This window comes from Electrophorus electricus, chromosome 1 (genome assembly GCF_013358815.1).
Source record: "Electrophorus electricus isolate fEleEle1 chromosome 1, fEleEle1.pri, whole genome shotgun sequence".
NCBI lineage: Eukaryota > Metazoa > Chordata > Actinopteri > Gymnotiformes > Gymnotidae > Electrophorus > Electrophorus electricus.
The window spans coordinates 32,592,568-32,612,567 of record NC_049535.1 but is presented as its reverse complement, the minus strand read 5'-3'; the positions used below and the strand labels follow the sequence as shown (position 1 = coordinate 32,612,567).

Sequence of the window (20,000 nt, the reverse complement as noted above, 5' to 3'; positions counted from 1 at the left end):
GAAGACTGGCGTGGCGTCCCTGTGGGATTGTGGGAAGCTGAGTGGCATCGGGGGTGCTGCTTGCGTCGCTGGGGAGCGCTCGCGGGGGAGGAGCAGAGCCGCAGCAGGGGAGCGAGGGAAGAGCAGGACGAGTCCAGCAGCGTGTAAACGAGGAAGAGGAGAGTTAATTAGTCCAGTATGTGGGCTCCACCCCCTCCCCACACGCCACACACTCACACCCCCGTCCTGTGACTCTGGTGGCGGAGAGCTGAAGCAGCTGCCTGCTGATGTGGTAATTAATTAAATAAAAACGCTGCTACTGCATGTGGCTGAGAGACAGAGCGAGACAGAGCGAGAAAGAGTGAGATCAAGAGAGAAAGAGAGAGAGGGAGGGGAAGAAGAGCACAGGATGAGGGGCTCGGACAGCTGACAGCTGCCGGGACTGACTGACTGAAGGCATCTTTGTGTGTGTGTGGTCAAGCACACACACGTGGTTGCAGTTGCAGGTAAGTCCTTGGAAGTGCTTGTTTGTTTATTATTGGCATAGGTGTTGTGTTGAACATATGCAGGTGGTGCGTGGTTGCTTTTGAGGTAGGTGTGTGTGTGTGTGTGTGTGTGAGCATGTGAGCTGTTTTGCATGCAGGTCAGGTGGTGTGACTCTGCTGTTCTTCTGTGGGGAACCCTGCAATTGTTTTGCACATTGGTTAAAGAGGAGGGTGTGTGTGTGTGTGTGTTTACATTTCCGGGAGCAAGTGATTTCTTTTTAATTGCTTTAAAAGTGCACATGTGTGTGCGTGTGTGTGTGTGTGTGTGTGTGTGTGTGTGTGTGTGTGTGTGTGCTCTTTCTCACTGAGCTAACATATGTTACTCAGTTGGATGTTAACACTGGCAGCTGGACCAGGTGCAGTGTGATTGACTACGCATTAGTGAGACCATGCTGTGTGTGTGTGTGTGTGTGAGTCTGTGTGTGTGTGAGTCTGTGTGTGTGTGTGTGTGTGTGTGTGTGTGTGTGTGTCTTTGCGGTGGATAAAGGCATGACACAGGCTGCGTGAGTGCAACGTTGGCGTATTCCCCTGCTGCTACCTGTACCGAGTCTCACCGGTGTCTGTTATTGGATCCTACTAGCCCAACTGCTGTCTTTTTAGCAAACAGCCCTGTGGAATTTCACTGGCCGTTACTGTCGGATGTCATTTAGCAGCCGTGGCCTATCCACCAGCAAGCTAAATAGTCCGTTTTCCTCCGATGGCACGTTACTGCGTTGCTAAGCAACAGTCAACGCTCGCTGGCCAGGAATGACATCATCGGGTAAAACTGGAACGTGCAGGCCGCCTGCACCAGTCTCCACAGCCTCTGACTGAACCTCTGCGCGTTGTCATGCCCCATGCATGATTACAGTACTCGCTCGGTCTGCGGTCGGAGCGCACGGAATCTTCTTCAGACAGAAGAGAGCTTATGATGTTTGGCAACAGCCAGGAGCGTCTTCAAATGAGTGCACAGCTTGCATCTAGAGCGCTCAAACCCGAAGACCTAGAAATCGCATAAACCTTGCATAACCTCAGATTTCACCACCATTAGGCACGGTCGTACAATTACCAAAGTCGCCTTCCGTCATCCCGACAATGTAGCTAGAAAAAAAAAGGCTTAACGTCTACACGAGAGCCAGAGAAAACCGTGCGTGCCTTTATCTCGGGTACCGACCTCCGTGATGGTCTCCTAACTGAGCTCCCCACTAAGACCGCTCAACGGCTACAGCTCTGCTGCTGTGGGAGTTTTGTCCCGGACAAAGAAGCAGAACGCATTACTCCAGTACTAAAATCTCCACACAAGCTTCCAGTGAGTTGTAGACTCCACGGAGGCTGCTGTTCCATAAATCACTGAATGGCTTACGCTCGGGATACGTTTCAGATATGCCCCACGAGTATAAACCCAGTACGGCTCTTAGATAAGTGGGCACGAGCCATCTTGTAACGTCCGGGATTCAAACCGCACGTGGAAGGGCAGTGTTTGGCTTCTGTGCTCCAGATAACTGAAACCGACTGCCCGTCCAGCTCAGACGTGCCCCGAGCATGGTGCTTTTAAAACCACTTTAAAAGCCGCTCTGCTCTCTCATGCGTATCGTTGAGTTCTTTTTTTTTTGGGGGGGGGGGGGGGGGGGGGTTGTTTGGTTTTGTTTTTTGTTGTTGTTGTTTTTTTGCGCATATAATTTTGTCATTACTTTGTGTTTTCATCAGCTTTTCACCTTTTAATTCATTTCATTATTTCATTATTTAACTTTTTTTCCTCTTTTGCCTGCACTTCTGCTGTATATCATTTTATTGCTATATTTTCTATCTCAATAACTTGTTTTATATATCTACGTAGCGGTTTATTTTCTTCCTTAAAAAAAACCTCTCCTGAGGCGATAGCTCTCGGGATGTAATAAGCTTTATTATTTAGTTCCTTTATGTTTGTGTGAAGCGCTTTGATTTGCCACTGTATGAAAAGTGCTATGCAAATAAATCTGCCTCGGAATATTTCACTCCCAACGAGTGGGGAAAAAAAAGCGCCTGTCAAGCCGAGTCGAACGCGCGAGCCCGCCGGCGCGCAGACGAGGGCGCGTGCATCGCCGCAGCGGGAGCTCGGGCTCGGCGGAAGCGGCGGGCACGAGGGCGTGCGCGTCAGGGGCCGGGGCTACTTAACCCTGCGCCTGCACGGCGCGCGCAGCCAGGCTCGGGCCCGCGCCTCCGCCGGAAGTGCTCGTCGAGTTGTGCGTTGCCGCCGTAGCGCACTGCGAGCATTAAGTCAGTGTTCTGTCCCATTTTATTTACGTAGTTAGTTATGCTAGTTTACATGGTTGTTAAAATAAAGGCCTACCAAAAGTTTTGTTTTTTTTTCTGCAAAAAATAAAAGATGATTTTTAATGGTGTAAAAAATATTCATTTTGTAAACAGTTCTTTTTTATTGTTATTATCATTATTATTTCTCTTAGCTGTCGTGAATGTGTGGCAGAGATGTCGCCAAGTTTTTTAACATCATCGACTACCGAAAACAAACAGTCAAAGAAATGACTTTTCATTCAGCGACGGGCGTTAGCTAGCCGAGTGCCTGCGGTTCTTCCCCGCGTGTGAACAGACTTGGATGCATTTAAATAAAAAGAACAAAACAAAAAACTACTTTAAACGACTTTACCTCACTGCGTGGGGTAAAAAAAAACACACCCAAATGGACATCTAACCAAGAGGGAAGTTTTTCACAGCAAGCAAGATGAAATGGATGCCAAAAATACGACCACATTCTGATGTGGTCATTGGTGTGAAGACATAGAGGCCCAGTTACACCAGCCCAGGGATCAGATACAGCACATTGAGAAGTCAAGCTCTGCAGTTGTGGGAGGAGCTTAAACAATGAGGGTATAATTAATAGGATGTGATAATATCAATAACCACACCCAGTCTGAAAATCTTTTGTTATTGTGACATCTTGTTATCTTTAACAGTGTCATAGTGTTCAAAACTTTGACAGCTAGCTACAGTTCTTACCTTTACATGACAGTTTTATCCAAAGCAACTTACAATTAAGTATAACTTGAGTGTTAAGGGTCTTGCTCAGGGGCCCAACAGGGGCACTCTGGCAGTGGTGGGGCTTGAACCAGCTTGTAAACTTCTGCTTACAATTCAGCTACCTTCACCACTAAGCTACCACTGTTTTAATGCAGATGTTCCCATATCCATACACAGACAAAGGTGTGTGAGTGCGTGTGTGGACTTCGTAGTCAGTATGCCAGAGACCTTTGCACAATAGTGGAAGCAGCATGTTAGAAATAGCTCAGCATCCAGAACACTCTCACATGGCTGACGTCTGTGGCATCTCGTGGGAGAGTCCAGGCAAGATCTTTGTGAGGAGTAACTAGTGTGAGGTTTTATCAGTGTGTAGTTTTACCAGTGTGTGGTTTTACCAGTGTGTGGTTTTTATCAGTGTGTGGTTTCTAGCAGTGTGAGAGTTGATTTGTGTGAGGTTTTACCAGTGTGTGGTTTTTATCAGTGTGTGGTTTTACCAGTGTGTGGTTTCTATCAGTGTCAGAGTTGATTTGTGTGAGATTTTACCAGTGTGTGGTTTTTATCAGTGTGTGGTTTTTATCAGTGTGTGGTTTTTACCAGTGTGTGGTTTCTATCATTGTGAGAGTTGATTTGTGTGAGGTTTTACCAGTGTGTGGTTTTACCAGTGTATGGTTTTTATCAGTGTGTGGTTTTACCAGTGTGTGGTTTTACCAGTGTGAGAGTTGATTTGTGTGAGGTTTTAAGTGCCTTTGTTAAGTTGGTATCAAATCAACAGAAGTGGAGGACGAAAGTCTCGGGGACTGGAAATCACCAGACTAGAGACGGATGATCCTGGAGTGAAGAGAAGGTTTAAAGGCAGTGAGCGTCAGATATGTTTAGCTGTGTGCTGCTCAGGCTCAGGGGTCAATACTGGCAATAATAACAAAATTACGTGTTGTGGACGTCATACATGCTCCCTGTAAGGTCACAGGCATGTGCAGCGATCCCTCTACACCACGTGTCTCTGAAGGTCCAGCACGGGAAACCCAACCCTCCAGTGAATAGTGTGGAAACAGGTTCATATTTCAGTCAAGCAGGTGTGTGTGTGTGTGTGGTAGAAGCCAGGAACTCTCCTTCTTGATGGGAGAGAGAAACCCTGTTGCTACACTGAATGCATGCAGATAAGGTTCCCCTGCCTGCAGCCTTACAATGCAGACCAACGTATCAACTATTCATGACGAACCATGATCGATACTGGACAGATCAGAAGGGGTCCTGAAACTTTCAGCGTTGGTATGTGATATCTTCTAAGAACAAGAAAATAAATAAATGTGCTGTGTGTGTGTGTGTAAGAGTACTCCTTACAGGTAGGCCTTGGTTCCTACTGAGACGCGAGACGATAAGCTGAGAGAATAAGAAAAGAAGAATTAAAATTCACAGCCATATGTTGTGCATAATTTCATAGGGATCAGGAGGCATTTCCTGACCACCAAAGACTCAGTGCGCGCACACACACACACACAGAGAAACACACTGATTATATTCCATTTTACATTTCATTTTGCACTTCAGAAAGATTGCGAGAGAAGAAGTCCCAGTGGTCTTCGTGTAAGGGCATATCTGTTCTGGAATTATCCGCTGAGCAACTGTAGGACGGGGCCAGGATGGTGGGCAGGGTTGAGGGCAGATGGTTCAGTGCAGCTGCATTGAGGAGGCAGAAGTGCAGAGCTTTTTTTAAGGTTTTGAAGAAGTGGACGATCTCTGCACAGGACTTGGTACGGGACTCAGTAGAAGGCTCAGTGCAGGACTCAGTGCAGGACTTGATGAGAAACAGTATGGCTGAAACTCCAGCCCCTGGCGCTCTCTGCGATGATGTTTGCTACTTTGCCACTTTTCCATCTTCCCATCTTGCTTCTGCTGCCTGGGACTCCTGTTCCTCCCTCCACTGGGGGGAGAAGGTCTCTGCTAGGGGGAGGTCCAGCCAGGCTTGCCGATCTTACCCACTAATGGTTGCCATGTATGCAGATGCCCCAGCTGAGCCTACTGGTTTAATCGGCTGCTCTCGGAGCTCAGATGACTGATTAGCTGGCACTGGGTCCTAGTGCCAGCCGCGTATGGGCAGGGCTTCTCGCTCCTGGGTCACGGTGCCAGGCCTGTGTGGGCAGGGCTTCTCACTCCTGCTCTGAGATCCTTCCCCTCTTCCTGCCTGGAATCACAGCGACTGAAGGCATCTGCTCTCAGTGCTAGACTCACGCAAAGCGTGTAAGGACAGCTGCGGTATCAGAAAGACCACTAGGAGTGGAAATTGTGCTGTTATAACGAACGTTATTTGTGCAGAATGTCGTATTTGTTGATGTCTTCGCTGTCCTCTCTGGCACCAGGCTGGATGTTAGATGGTGTGAGCGGATGGTGTTGTCAGGCTGTGTTACTGCAGAAATCCTTGAATGTCTAATGTTTTCCTCTTTTCTCTCTCTTTGTTCACAGCAACAGCCAAATTACTGGAGTTTTAAGGTCAGTGCCCTCAGGCAGCAATATCATCTGATTCCTGCCCCCCATCTTTGCTCTGTGTGTGTGTGTGAGACACCCATGTATTTGTGTATGTTATCTATGCTCTGTTCCATAGGGCATATGTATATATGCATATGTGCTCATGAACTGTTTGTGTGTGTGTAACTGCATATGTGTGTGCATGTGTGCATACATGAGTGTGTGTGTGTTTGTGTGTATGATATAGGTGATTCCCATCCGTGGTGTGTGTCATACCCATTTGTTAGGCTTTGGTGTGTGTGTGTGTGTGTGTGTGTGTGTGTGTGTAAGTAAGTGTGTGTGTGTGTGTGTGTGTGTGTGTGTGTGTGTGTGTAAGTAAGTGTGTGTGAGTGTGTTTGTGTGTGTGTGTATGTGAGTGTGTTTGTGTGTGTGTGTGTGTGTGTGAGTGTGTTTGTGTGTGTGTGTGTGTGTGTGTGTGTGTGTGTGTGAGTGTGTTTGGGTGTGAGTGTGTTTGGGTGTGAGTGTGTGTGTGTGTGTGTGTTTGTGTGTGTGTGTGTGTGTGAGTGTGTGTGTGAGTGTGTGTGTGTGAGTGTGTGTGTGAGTGTGTGTGTGTGTGTGTGTGTGTGTGTGTGTGTGTGTGTGTGTGAGAGTGTGTGTGTGTGTGTGTGTGTGTGAGTGTGTGTGTGTGTGTGTGTGTGTGAGAGTGTGAGTGTGTGTGTAAGTGTGTGTGTGTGTGTGTGTGTGTGTGTGTGTGTGTGTGTGTGTGTGTGTGTGCATACTGTTTTCTATGTCTTCACATGATAAAGTAATGTATATCTTAGCCTGCTGGGTAAGAGGGGCTGGACCACTATGTCATATCCCGTCTCTGCGGCTCGGCTGTGGGGGTCCTGTTCTCTCTCTCTTCATGTCTCTTGTAGCTGCGTGTCTGGTGATGTAAGATGCACATTCATTCTCTGCAAAGCAATAGAGACCAGTATGATATGTGAAGTGTGATGTTAAATCAGCCTGTGCTAGGGGAGCAGTGCAAGAGTGTGGTAGTGTTAGTGAAATAGTGTTAGTCAAATGGGGTTAGGGAATTGTTCTTAGTGTAATGGGAAAATTGTGTTAGTGAAGTGGGATTAGTGTAATGGGGTTAGTGAAGTAGGGTTAGTGTAATGGGGGTTAGTGATGTGGGGTTAGTGTAATGGAGGTTAGTGAAGTGGGGTTAGTGTAATGGGGGTTAATGAAGTGGGGTTAGTGTAATGGGGTTAGTGAAGTGGGGTTAGTGTAATGGGGTTAGTGAAGTAGGGTTAGTGTAATGGGGGTTAATGAAGTGGGGTTAGTCAACATAGGAGCAGTCAACATCAGTGTAATAAACAAACAATACCTACAATAAGTACTAGATTCAGTTAGTTAACATAGGAGCAGGGTCAGTGTACATTTAGATATTCCAGAAATAGACGGGTCTTCAGTCTGAGTTTGAAGACTGCAAGACTCTGCTGTCCGGACAGCCAGTGGAGGTTTGTTCCACCATCTAGGAGCCAGAACAGAGAATAGTCTCCATGCTTGTATTCCATGAGACTTGAAGCATGGCGTTTCAATCTGAGCCGTTCTTAAGGTTCAGGCTTTGACATCATGTATGTGTGAAGGGCTGGTCCATTTTTTGGCTTTGTAAGCAAGCATCAAGGTTTTTAAATCTGATGCGTGCAGCTACTGGAAGCCAATGAAGGGAGCACAAAGGTGGAGTGACGTGTGAACTTGGGAATATTGAAGACCAGTTGTGTGGCTGCATTCTGGACAAGTTGTATAGGTCTGATGGCACTTAAGGGAAGACCAGTGAGTAGCAAGTTGGTGTAGTCGAGCTTTGAGATTGCAGGAGACTGCACAAACACCTGGGTAGCTTCCTATGAGGGAAAGGGCCGAATCCTTCATATGTTACAAAGGAGAAATCTGCAAGACTGGGTCAGGTTTGAAACATGGTCTGAGAATGACAAAGGTTATGCCCAGACTACAAGCAGCTTCAGCTTCACACACACACACACACACACACACACACACACACACACACACACACACACACACACACACACACACACACACACACACACATTCACACACATAAACACACACACACACACACACACACACACACACACACACACACACACACACACACACACACACACATATACCATGAATGTAGGTGGTTGGTACTGGTGAAAAGGTGAAACTATGACAACACTGTCAAATTATCACAGTACTGAGATTCTAGTATTCCGATATTATGAGATTGTAGTATTCTGAGATTATGAGATTGTAGTATTCTTGTAGTATTCGGGGATTCTAGCATTCTGAGATTATGAGATTGTAGTATTTTGAGATTGTAGTATTCTGAGATTCTAGCATTCTGAGATTATAAAATTGTAGTATTCTGAGATTGTAGTATTCTGAGACTATGAGATTGTAGTATTTTGAGATTGTAGTATTCTGAGATTCTAGCATTCTGAGATTATGTGATTATAGTATTCTGAGATTGTAGTATTCTGAGATTCTAGCATTCTGAGATTATGTGATTATAGTATTCTGAGATTGTAGTATTCTGAGATTCTAGCATTCTGAGATTATGTGATTATAGTATTCTGAGATTGTAGTATTCTGAGATTCTAGCATTCTGAGATTATGTGATTATAGTATTCTGAGATTGTAGTATTCTGAGATTCTAGCATTCTGAGATTCTGAGATTGTAGGATTCTGAGATTCTATTATTGTAAGATTATGAGGTTGTAGTACTCTGCATTCTGCGGTTTATTTTCTGGTGTGATTCATTATGCTGGAGTTTAACCTGGTTTTGAAAAAGGAGAGCGCAAGAAAAAGAGAGAACTCTCTCAATCCTTCCTCTCTCTCTCTCTCTCTCTCTCTCTGTGTCCCTCCCTCGCTCTCTCTCTCCATCTACCTCTCTCCTTCCATCTTCTCCTCTCTCATCCTTCACTACTGTTAGACACAGAATGCACGAAACTACCAAATTGCAGCAAATTGGTGCCTGATTCTCTACTTTGCTGATGCACAGAAAAAGAGATTTTAAAAGCAAGAGAGAAAGAGAGCAAGAGAGAGAGGGAGAAGGACAGAGAGAGAGAGAGAGAAAGTGTGAAAGAGAGTGCGAGAGAGAATGGAGGAGATTATGTCATGCTGCTCTGCTGATAGGGGTTATGGAATGGCTGCGTGCCACACCTCTCCCAGATACGGGGGGCACGGGAGAAAGCATATCCTTGTCCCGCTACACCTCTGCAGCCTGAGACAAAGCGCCCCGTCCCCAAACATGCCACTGTGGCCTCCCCGATAAGGAGAGAAACCACATTTATCAAGCTTTTCAACTGGATCAGCTAGTGTGTGTGTGTGTGTGTGTGTGTGTGTGTGTGTGTGTGTGCAGAAAGCAGACCGTACCTCGAACCTTTTAAGGTTGAGCACAGGAACTGTCATAAACAAAGGTTCTGACTCACCCCAGCACAGCATGAATATGAGGAAAAGTCAGCAGTCTTCACCGAGGACGTCTGGAGTGTCAGTAAGCGCCAGTGTCAGTGGTTGGTGCTGTAATATTTCACTACCTCACATGCTAGAGAAGCTCACACGTGAGTCCAGATGTGCTACAGCCTTACTGCTTGAGGAGAACTCTGGCTGCTAAAGCATTCTTACTGTAATATATACTATTAGATTGTATAATGAATAATAGATTAATCAATAGATTGAGATTAATAACTAAATAATACGTGTCTCACTCTCTCTCTCTCTCTCTCTCCATCTCTCACACTCTCTTTCTCTCTCACACACACACCCTCACTCTCTCTCTCTCTCTCTCTCTCTCTCACGCACATTCCTCCACGTGCACGTGCGCCTGTGTGTGAGAGCAGGAGATAAATGGGGTTCACCTCAGCTCACTACCATTTACCTGCACACACACCCACACATACACAGACACACACACACACACACACACATAGATACGTACAGACCATCTGTATCAGCTCACAGATAAAAACGGCTGCTGCATTTGAGTAGCTATATTTGTTTGAGGAAGAGAGAAAAAATATATACGTGTGTGTGTGTGTGTGTGTGCATGTGTCTGCATGCTATCCATTAAACACTGGTATTCATTCCAAAGTAAAGAAGCGTTCAGACTAACTGTAAACACCAAGACTCTCATGAGAAGTGCCATTTTGTGTGTTCTGTGGAGGATTCATGTGTTCCCAAAATGTCCAAACTGCTTTCAGGACCAAACAGAAAACTTCTTCCACAGACATTGGGATGGCCAGTCCTAAGAGGTATTCAGTGGGAATCTTGAACTAGCGTTGGCATGTCCCTTCCTTCCCAGTGAATGTGGGAGTGCAGTGGATAGAGACACAACTCCCTTTTGTAAGAGACAAAAGTGTGTCCCCTCTCTGTGGCCACAGCTCCAGTGTGTCCTCTCTCTGTGGCTACAGGTCCAGTGTGTCCCCTCTCTGTGGTCGCAGCTCCCGTGTGTCCCCTCTCTGTGGCCATAGCTCCAGTGTGTCCCCTCTCTGTGGCCACAACTCCAGTGTGTCCCCTCTCTGTGGCCACAGCTCCAGTGTGTCCCCTCTCTGTGGCCACAGCTCCAGTGTGTCCCCTCTCTGTGGCCACAGCTCCAGTGTGTCCCCTCTCTGTGGCCACAGCTCCAGTGCCTCCCCTCTCTGTGGCCACAGCTCCAGTGCGTCCCCTCTCTGTGGCCACAGCTCCAGTGTGTCCCCTCTCTGTGGCCAGAGCTCCAGTGCCTCCCCTCTCTGTGGCCAGAGCTCCAGTGCCTCCCCTCTCTGTGGCCAGAGCTCCAGTGCCTCCCCTCTCTGTGGCCAGAGCTCCAGTGCCTCCCCTCTCTGTGGCCACAGCTCCAGTGCCTCCCCTCTCTGTGGCCAGAGCTCCAGTGCCTCCCCTCTCTGTGGTGTCAGATCTCTGTCTTCACACACCTACCTAACACCAAGGCTAACGGGAATGATGATATGATTACGGATCATTAAAATCCACTCAGCAACTTGAATACTGTTGATTTTTAATACTTGTATTGAAAACAGATGAGTACTAAAACAGATGAAATTACTGAAGAAGAACAGTATTCCAGATGATCTTAACACATGAAGAGACAGGTGCATGGTGTACATATCATAAACACAATACAATGATAAGTGTTCGTGAGCACTTAGGTTTACCAGGTATACCAGACTTATACATAGATCTACCACATGTGTATATAGATCTAATACATGTATACATAGATCTACCACATGTATACATAGATCTACCACAGGTATACATAGATCTACCACAGGTATACATAGATCTACAACATGTATACATAGATCTAATACAGGTATACATAGATCTACTACAGGTATACATAGATCTACTACAGGTATACATAGATCAAGTACAGGTATACATAGATCAAGTACAGGTATACATAGATCTACTATGTAGATGTAGATCTACCACAGGTACACATAGATCTACCACAGGTATACATAGATCTACCACAGGTATACATAGATCAAATGCAGGTATACATAGCTCAACAACAGGTAAACATAGTTCAACTACAGGTATACATAGATCTACCACAGGTATACATAGATCAACTACAGGTATACATAGATCTACCACAGGTATACATAGATCAACTACAGGTATACATAGATCTACCACAGGTATACATAGATCAACTACAGGTATACATAGATATACCACAGGTATACATAGATCTAATACAGGTATACATAGATCTGCTACAGGTATACATAGATCAACTACAGGTATACATAGATCAACTACAGGTATACATAGATCAACTACAGGTATACATAGATATACCACAGGTATACATAGATCAAGTACAGGTATACATAGATCAAGTACAGGTATACATAGGTCTAATTAATGATATGTGTAAGGACGCCTTTATTCATGGAATTTGTGAAGTCAGCTCATGGACCCAATGCCTCTTTGGTTAGCAATCAAAACTGGAGCACCATAAACCTTATTTTATAAATGATAAAAATGACAGAATCAATGAATGCACACTCCTGGATATAATCTCTCCAAACCCTGTCAAGGTATATATGGATAACTAGTAGATTCCATCGCATCCAGACAGTTCCAAAATTCCACAGAGCGGGACTGATGTCTTCTTCCAGTGATCTGGATTAGAGCTGAAGGATTCCAAACGTGCAAAGATAGACATGGAATGAAGTGGTGGACTGGATAGCCTGATCCAAAACCACCATTCACTGTAAAAATGAAAACACATTCAGCACGACTCCTACACGTGTCTGGGCTGCAGATTTAACAAAGCAGGCGTGTCCGCTGCCTCTCGCTGTGAACTCACCTTGCACGGTACAAGCAGCCCCGGTGAAGTTCAGCCATGAAGTCATAATTGTAAGTCAGATAAATGCTGTAAAGGTAAATGTTAGTGTAAATACCTTCAGGCTCGTGGTGCAGGATTTGGGCTTTGGCGTGATTGGCTGCGTCAGTGGACAGGGCTCAGGCTGTGTGGGAAGGACATTGCCGTACCAGCATTATGAAGATGACTTTTCAAATATCTCTGCTAGTAGGCCTCAACTATTGATGAAGAGCAGAAAAAAAAGGTTGTTTCTGGTAGCGGCAGGTTGTTCTTCTGAGTCTTGCTTATTTAAGTATTTAAAATATCACTCACTTGTTAATCAGTAGTTTTTGCTAATGTGTGCTTTGCTCCACAGTCTGGCCACTAAGTGTCTTTGGAATCATCAGATTTTTAACAATGAAAGCAAAACAAATTGCAACGTTTGGAGGAAGAGATGCTTTCTTCATGTATAAAAGCAAATCCAGGTTTAGTGCTGGGCCCTCATTTTATGCTAAAAAATGTAAATGTTATTGAGAGAAAGAAAAAGGGTGCATATACACACACTTTATTAGGAGATTTATCTTGGTCTTGTATTTGTGTGTTTGTGTGTGTGCGTTGGTGTGTGTGGCCAAGTTTTGTTAATCATAGTGCATTATTCACGTTTGTGTTTTTGTGTTTTTCTATGTGTCAAACCCTTAGGCCCCATTACAGCAGATGATGATGACGATGATGATGATGATGATGATTTATCTTTTATTATTATTACACGATTATAATATTAATGCCCAAACCATCTCAGGGCCAACATCAACATGGCATAAACTGTTCATTCAGTGCCTATGCTGTTCTGACACGCTCGTGCCGCTCAGTGGGTGTTGGCTGCACCACCGATTGGCTCGCGGCTCTTCCCCCAGTGCACCATGGGAGCTCATTATAGGCGAGTGCTTGCTGTGGTGCTCTGTGCCATCACAGATGCATGAGCCTCTTCATTAAGGACTGTTCAGCTTCCACAGAGCAGAAACCACACAGACCACACATCCTCCCTCATTAACACAATCTTCCCTGGAGTCCGTGGAAGAGACAGAGAGACAGAGGGAGATTTATTACGGAAAGGCTCATTATCACCAAGCCGTTCCCCTTAATCACGAGGCTGTGCACGTATTTTTGGCCATAATTTCATTTATTCTAATAGCAGATTATTTCTCTGAAATGTGCTCTTCTGAGAAGTTATTTCCTGTGTCTGGTTATGTTGCCGATGGCCTCACCATGGTTGTTTGTTTGTTTGTTTGTTTTTCTTATGTAAAGGCAGTAAACATGCGGGGGAAGGGCGATACGATAACAGGAGGTTTTATTATGATTCCGGGTGCAGGACGCTTGAGCACAGAGCATTAGGGAGGAGGCGTGGAACATCGCGATGAGCCGGTCCAGGCGGAATCCAGGAGCCAAGCGGGGAGGGCAGAGTCCAGGAGGTGGAGAGGGGTCAGGCCGAAGGCTGGGTCTAGAAAACACAGTTCAATAAGCAGGCAGACAGACAGACTGGCCACATGCTCCAGGACGAGGTCAGAGAGGAAGAGGACCAGCAGGTGTGGAGGGTTACAGCTCCAGTGAGCTTGACCAGACCTGGTGAGGTGTGTCACAGGAGCGGCCACGTCTGGGTGGGGCAACGTGGGTGCGAGGGGCTTGTACATCGCGTGAGGGCTCGTTTGTTCGGTTGTCTCCGTACAACTCCCTCACTCATTATCCCTAACGAGCTACAACAGTGATGTCATATTCTAGAGCAGAGTTTGGATGAAAGAAGTGTGTGTGTGTGTGTGTGTGTGTGTGTGTGTGTGTGTGTGTGTGTGTGTGTGTGAGTGTGTGTGTGAGTGTGTGTGTGTGTGTTCTCTGTCTTTTTATTTGTGTCTCCGAGTTTTCAGGCTTCATGTCTCCGTCCTGCTTTTTGTTTTTCCTTCCTTCTTTCTTTTGTTCTCTGCACTCTACACTTTTCTTTCTTTCTCCCTGCTTCTATCGCTCTGTGTACCCTTCATTTGAAGAACTCTCTCACTCCCCCGTCCCTCTGTCCTGCCCAGAGCCGGAGTCCGCGTCACTCCCAGTCCACCCAGTCTGGGCTGGCGGACCAGGCGTCCAAGCTCTCCTTCGCCTCGGCCGAGTCTCTGGAGACCATGTCAGAGGCGGACATGCCGCTCGCCTTCAACCGCATGAATCGCTTCCGCCAGAGTCTGCCGTTGTCCCGCTCAGCCAGCCAGAGCAAGCTCCGCTCGCCAGGTAACACACGCACACACACACACACACACACACACACAGAGGGCTCTGGTCAGAGAGCCGACGTTCAGAATGTCTGTGGGAAAATCTGTCCAGTTGTCTAATTAGCTGAGTGGCCCACACATCCTTAACAAAGATCAATTACACACAAGCAGCCAGCAGGCAGACTGCTGTGGACCTCTGATGTCTGGACTGGATTCCCAAAGCAAATCAGACCTGATGGGTAAATGTGTGCATTGTGTGTCTATGTGTGTTTGTGTGTGTGTGTGTAAATGTCTTCCACCTTCCTGATGGTGTTTAAATGACAGGTCAGTAATTGCAGGTGTACATACATCACCTACATAGTGTCATAGTAGTTACTACATACATCACCTACATAGTGTCATAGTAGTTACTACATACATCACCTACATAGTGTCATAGTAGTTACTACATACATCACCTACATAGTGTCATAGTAGTTACTACATACATCACCTACATAGTGTCATAGTAGTTACTACATACATCACCTACATAGTGTCATAGTAGTTACTACATACATCACCTACATAGTGTCATAGTAGTTACTACATACATCACCTACATAGTGTCATAGTAGTTACTACATACATCACCTACATAGTGTCATAGTAGTTACTACATACATCACCTACATAGTGTCATAGTAGTTACTACATACATCACCTACATAGTGTCATAGTAGTTACTACATACATCACCTACATATAGTATTATACTATTTACTATCTGATTCTCATAGGAGCAGATTCTTGTGCATTACGCTGCACAAAATGTGTGAAATGGTATTTAATTTGTATTCATAAAGTCACCGTGGTGATAATTTAGGTAAAATTAATCAATTTTACATAATTTTACATATTAAAGATCTACGTCAAGTGAACGCTGACTGACTAAATCCCTGTCATGAGATCAGTCGTGCGCTGAAATCTGCCAGTTACATAAAAATGTCACCAGGACGGAAACTGGATGGTCGCACTGCAGAGCAGCCAATGTGTCCTCAGCGTGTTTTTGTTTATAGTTTGTCTGCAGCGTCTAAGTATGTATGTCTCATCGTGAACGTTCGTGACATTCGTGAGGTCCAGCTTAAACACGCCCCCGTACTCTTCACACACTCCTACTAGTGCGGCTGCCGAGTTCACCATCATGCTCATCAGGGGCGTAGCAACACACTTTGGGCCGCGAGTACCATAGTGAGCTTGCACTAGTACAGCATATTGCACTAGTACAGCATATTACACTAGTACAGCATATTACACTAGTACAGCATATTTACTGTGGGGCACAGTTCAGGATCACCTGGTCACTGAGAGAAATGGGTCAGCTGTTGCCTTCTTTCTGCTCTCTCTCTCCCTCTCTCTCTCTTTCTCTCTCTCTCTCTCTCTCTCTCTCTCTCACACACACTCTCTCTCTCTCTCTCTTTCTCTCTCTCTCTCTCTCTCTCTCTCACACACACTCTCTCTCTCTCCCTCTCTTTCTCCTTCTCTCTCTCTCTCACACACACTCTCTCTCTCTCCCTCTCTCTCTCTTTCTCTCTCTCTCTCTCTCTCCCCCTCTCTCTCTTTCTCTCTCTCTTTCTCTCTCTCTCCATCTTTCTCTCTCTCCCTCTCTCTCTCCCTCTCTCACTCTCTCTCTCTCCCTCTCTCTCTCTCCCTCTCTTGCTTTCTCTCCCTTTCTCTCTCTCTCTCTCTCTCTTGCTCTCTCTCTCGCTCTCTCTCTCTCACTCTCTCTCTCCCTCTCTCTCTCGCTCTCTCACTCTCTCTCTCTCCCTCTCTCTCTCCCTCTCTCTCTCTCTCTCTCTCCCTCTCTTGCTCTTTCTCCCTTTCTCTCTCTTGCTCTCTCTCTCTCTCTCTCACACTCTCTCTCTCGCTCTCTCTCTCTCGCTCTCTCTTTCTCCCTCTCTCCCTCTCTCTCTCTCCCCACACACCTCTCTCCCCACACACCTTTTGTTTCCGAAATCCTTATTTTGGTTTCATTTTAACGACTCCTGAGTTGCTAACTGCTCTCAGATATATCTGCACACAGGAGGACCAAATCACTTTTGGAAGAAATTAAAGAACACAACATTCAGATAAGCATATTTTAATGGAAGACACAGTCTGGTATTATTTATCTCTGTAATAACAGAGACTATGAAAATTAGAAACAAAAACTATTTATTTCCGATGCTACCGGGAGGCCCCCTCCCCCATCCAAGGAGGGTTCTGGGTAGTGGTGTCCACCATTAACTGTTGTCCAATGTCCCTGTGCCCACTTCAAACATACCAAAAACATGCCTTTCAGATAATATTGTCTACATAAGTAATATCATGCTAGTCACCACATGATTCTCCCAACAAAGGGCCAGGGTTTGAGGTTCGTGGTGGGTTTCATAGTGATGTGAAATACCTCGTCTTGCTGCCCTGTATGTTGTCTGGTGTGTGCTGTCATTTTACTTTATTAACAACTAACTTGGGAAGTTGTGTTCCTGCTGGCAGCCTGGTCAGCCAGAGCTTGGGGAGAGACACTGAAACATGGCCTCTCCTGCTTTGACAGGTTGCATGGGACAGGAGATGAGTCTCTGACACACTTCCACTAACTACACACTCTCCCTCTCTCTCCCAAATTCTCCATTACCTCCCCAGCCCCATTATACCTCCATCATTCTATTCACCTCTCTTCCTGTCTTCCCTTCTATCAATCTGTCCATTATTCTCCTTCTCTCTGTAACTCCCACTCTCTCTCTTTCTCTCCGTCTCCGTTCTGCAGGTGTGCTCTTCCTCCAGTTCGGAGACGAGACCCGGCGCGTCCACATCACCCACGAGCTGAGCAGCTTGGAGACGCTGCACGCGCTCATTGCGCACATGTTCCCGCAGAAGCTCACAGCCAGCATGCTCAAGTCCCCTAACACGGCCATCCTGATCAAGGATGAGGCCCGCAACGTCTTCTACGAGCTGGAGGACGTGCGGGACATCCAGGACCGCAGCGTCATCAAGATTTACCGCAAGGAGCCCGTCTACGGAAGCTACGGAGCGGCTGCGCACCTGGCCAATGGAGACCTGCGGGTAAGGGCGTGCGTGTGCGCGTGTGTGCGTGTGTGCGTGTGTGCGTGTGTGTGTGTGTGTGTGTGTGAGAGCTGGGCTCTTGATTGGGCTCTCCTGGAGTTAGAAGACACCAGTCATAGATTAATGGCGTTTTTATTGGTGCCGCTGTTTCTGACCCGTTTTGCTCTCTGTGGTCCTTTTCCACGACTCTGTCCCCATCTCGACTCGGGGATCGCCTCGATTGGCAAATGTGCTTCTGAGGCAGCGGGTGGTGTTTTCTCTTTGGAATGTGATGGCATCTGCGGCCAACGTGGGGACGAAGCAGCCGCACCCGCGAACATCTAAAGGATTTAGTGTCCAGCGTCCAGACAGATCGTCCAAGGCGCACATAAAAGGACAAACAAAGAACAAAATGTGGGAAGACAAAACGGGGGGGCGGGCTCAGAGAGCGAGCACGAAACCGAAGACTGGGGAAAGGAACGCTTGACAAGACACAATGGTAACAAAGCCTCACCATGACGACAGGGAACAGAGGAGCAGACAAGGGATGTCCAGTCGGCCAGGGACAAGGACTAGGGGGAATGGTAATGTGAGGGGTGTGAACCTGGGCGGGAACCTGAGCAGTAAACACGAGCACATGGCAGGACGAGAAGAGAGGAGACGGGGGGAGATGGGGGGAGACGGGTGGAGACTGGTGGAGACGGGGGAGACTGGTGGAGACCAGGGGGAGACAGGGGGAGACGGGGGAGACGGGGGGGAGACAGGGGGAGACGGGGGGAGACATGGATGACAGCAGCTCAGCTTTGCTCCCCAAACACTGCTCTTTCTATGCATCTAGCATCTGGCTTGATATACAATCAGCCAAGATCTTTTTATTCACTGGGTTTGGGAGTTGTTGTTTTGTGTGTGTGAGTGTGTGTGTGTGTAGTAAACTAGGCTGAAAGGATTCTGTAGATTTGCCTGCTGCTGAAAGCGTCCAGGAAGGCCAGTCAATCTGGGGAGCTCCGTTTTCACTGTATACCCCCCACCCTCACTCTCTCTCTCTCTCTCTCTCTCTCCCTCTCTCTCTCTCTCTCTCTCTCTCCCTCTCTCTCTCCCTCTCTCCCTCCCTCTCTCTCTCTCTCTCTCTCTCTCCCTCTCTCTCTCTCTCCCTCCACCTCTCTCTCTCTCTCTCCCTCTCTCTCTCTCTCTCTCTCTCTCTCTCTCCCTCTCTCTCTCCCTCTCTCCCTCCCTCTCTCTCTCTCTCTCTCTCTCCCTCTCTCTCTCTCCCTCCACCTCTCCCTCTCCCTCTCTCTCTCTCTCTCTCCCTCTCTCCCTCTCTCTCATTTCTCTAGTTCCCTCTCCCCTTCTTTGTCTTTTTGTCTTCCTCTGTCTCTCTCTCCCTCCACCTCTCTCTATTCACACTGCGCTTGCAGTATCACCTTTAGCTCAGCCCAACCCGCAGGTACAAAACATGACACTGCCACTCCAGCTGGTATCCACGACAACCACGTAACCGTGGTGTTCTCAAGGGAATCTTAGCCCCTGCTGGAGTGGATGAATTTTAATGGCCTCTGTGCCTTACTGCCAGCACACCTGGTGTTCGCCCGTGTAATAATTCATTCACGTGCTAATAGTTGTAGCACGAACTGATGGGGTCGTTGTGTTTTTGTGGGTGTGTGCAGAGAGAGATGGTGTACACCTCCCACGAGTCTTCACCCACCCGCCGTCTGAACACGCTGCCCTCCTGCACCTCCACCTCCGGCGGCTCACCTGCCCGCACCCGCCTGTCCTACGCCGGCGGCCGCCCACCCTCCTTCTCGGGCCAGGGCCACGCCCACCCGCAGGGCTCCCAGCACGGACACCACGGCCCGGGCTCCGCCCTCACGGGCTCGCCCTCTGCCATCCTGGAGCGGCGCGACGTCAAGCCCGACGAGGATGTAGCAGGAAAGGGTGTGGTCCTGCTGAAGGCGGAGGGCCTGTACGCCGACCCCTACGGCCTGGTGCACGAGGGCCGGCTCAGTGTGGCCTCCTCGGGCGACCCGTTCGGGTTTCCGGCGCCGGCCGGCCTGTACCGGCGAGGATCGGTGCGTTCCCTCAGTACCTACTCGGCGGCGGCGCTGCAGGCCGACTTGGAGGAGCCGCTCTACAAACCCGGGGCGGGGATGTACTCGGACGGCTACGGTCCAGCCTCCACGCTGGCCTTCCGCCTCCCGCCCTCGTCCCCGCAGAAGGTTCCGGACGTGCAGCTACGCGACAGGGACTCGTACTCCAACACACCCAGCAGGGGCTCGCCCGTCCGGCAGAGCTTCCGCAAGGACTCGGCCTCCTCGTCCGTGTTTGTCGAGAGCCCCAAGTCCCGGCCGGGCTCCAGCT

At 47.6% G+C, this 20,000-nt stretch overlaps 1 protein-coding gene across 2 annotated transcripts in view; it reads left to right on the top strand.

Moving 5' to 3' along the window:
• The window catches only part of si:ch211-278a6.1 (SRC kinase signaling inhibitor 1), a 109,439-nt gene that overhangs the window by 60,147 nt on the left and 29,292 nt on the right, over positions 1-20,000 (top strand). For both annotated transcript variants that reach the window (XM_035523731.1, XM_035523702.1), the window contains exons 4-7: positions 5,979-6,005; positions 14,409-14,604; positions 17,371-17,666; positions 19,310-20,000. The exon at positions 19,310-20,000 is cut by the window's right edge and continues 79 nt beyond it. In XM_035523731.1, coding sequence (XP_035379624.1) covers positions 5,979-6,005; positions 14,409-14,604; positions 17,371-17,666; positions 19,310-20,000 — 1,210 coding nt within the window. The remainder of the gene's footprint in view (positions 1-5,978; positions 6,006-14,408; positions 14,605-17,370; positions 17,667-19,309) is intronic.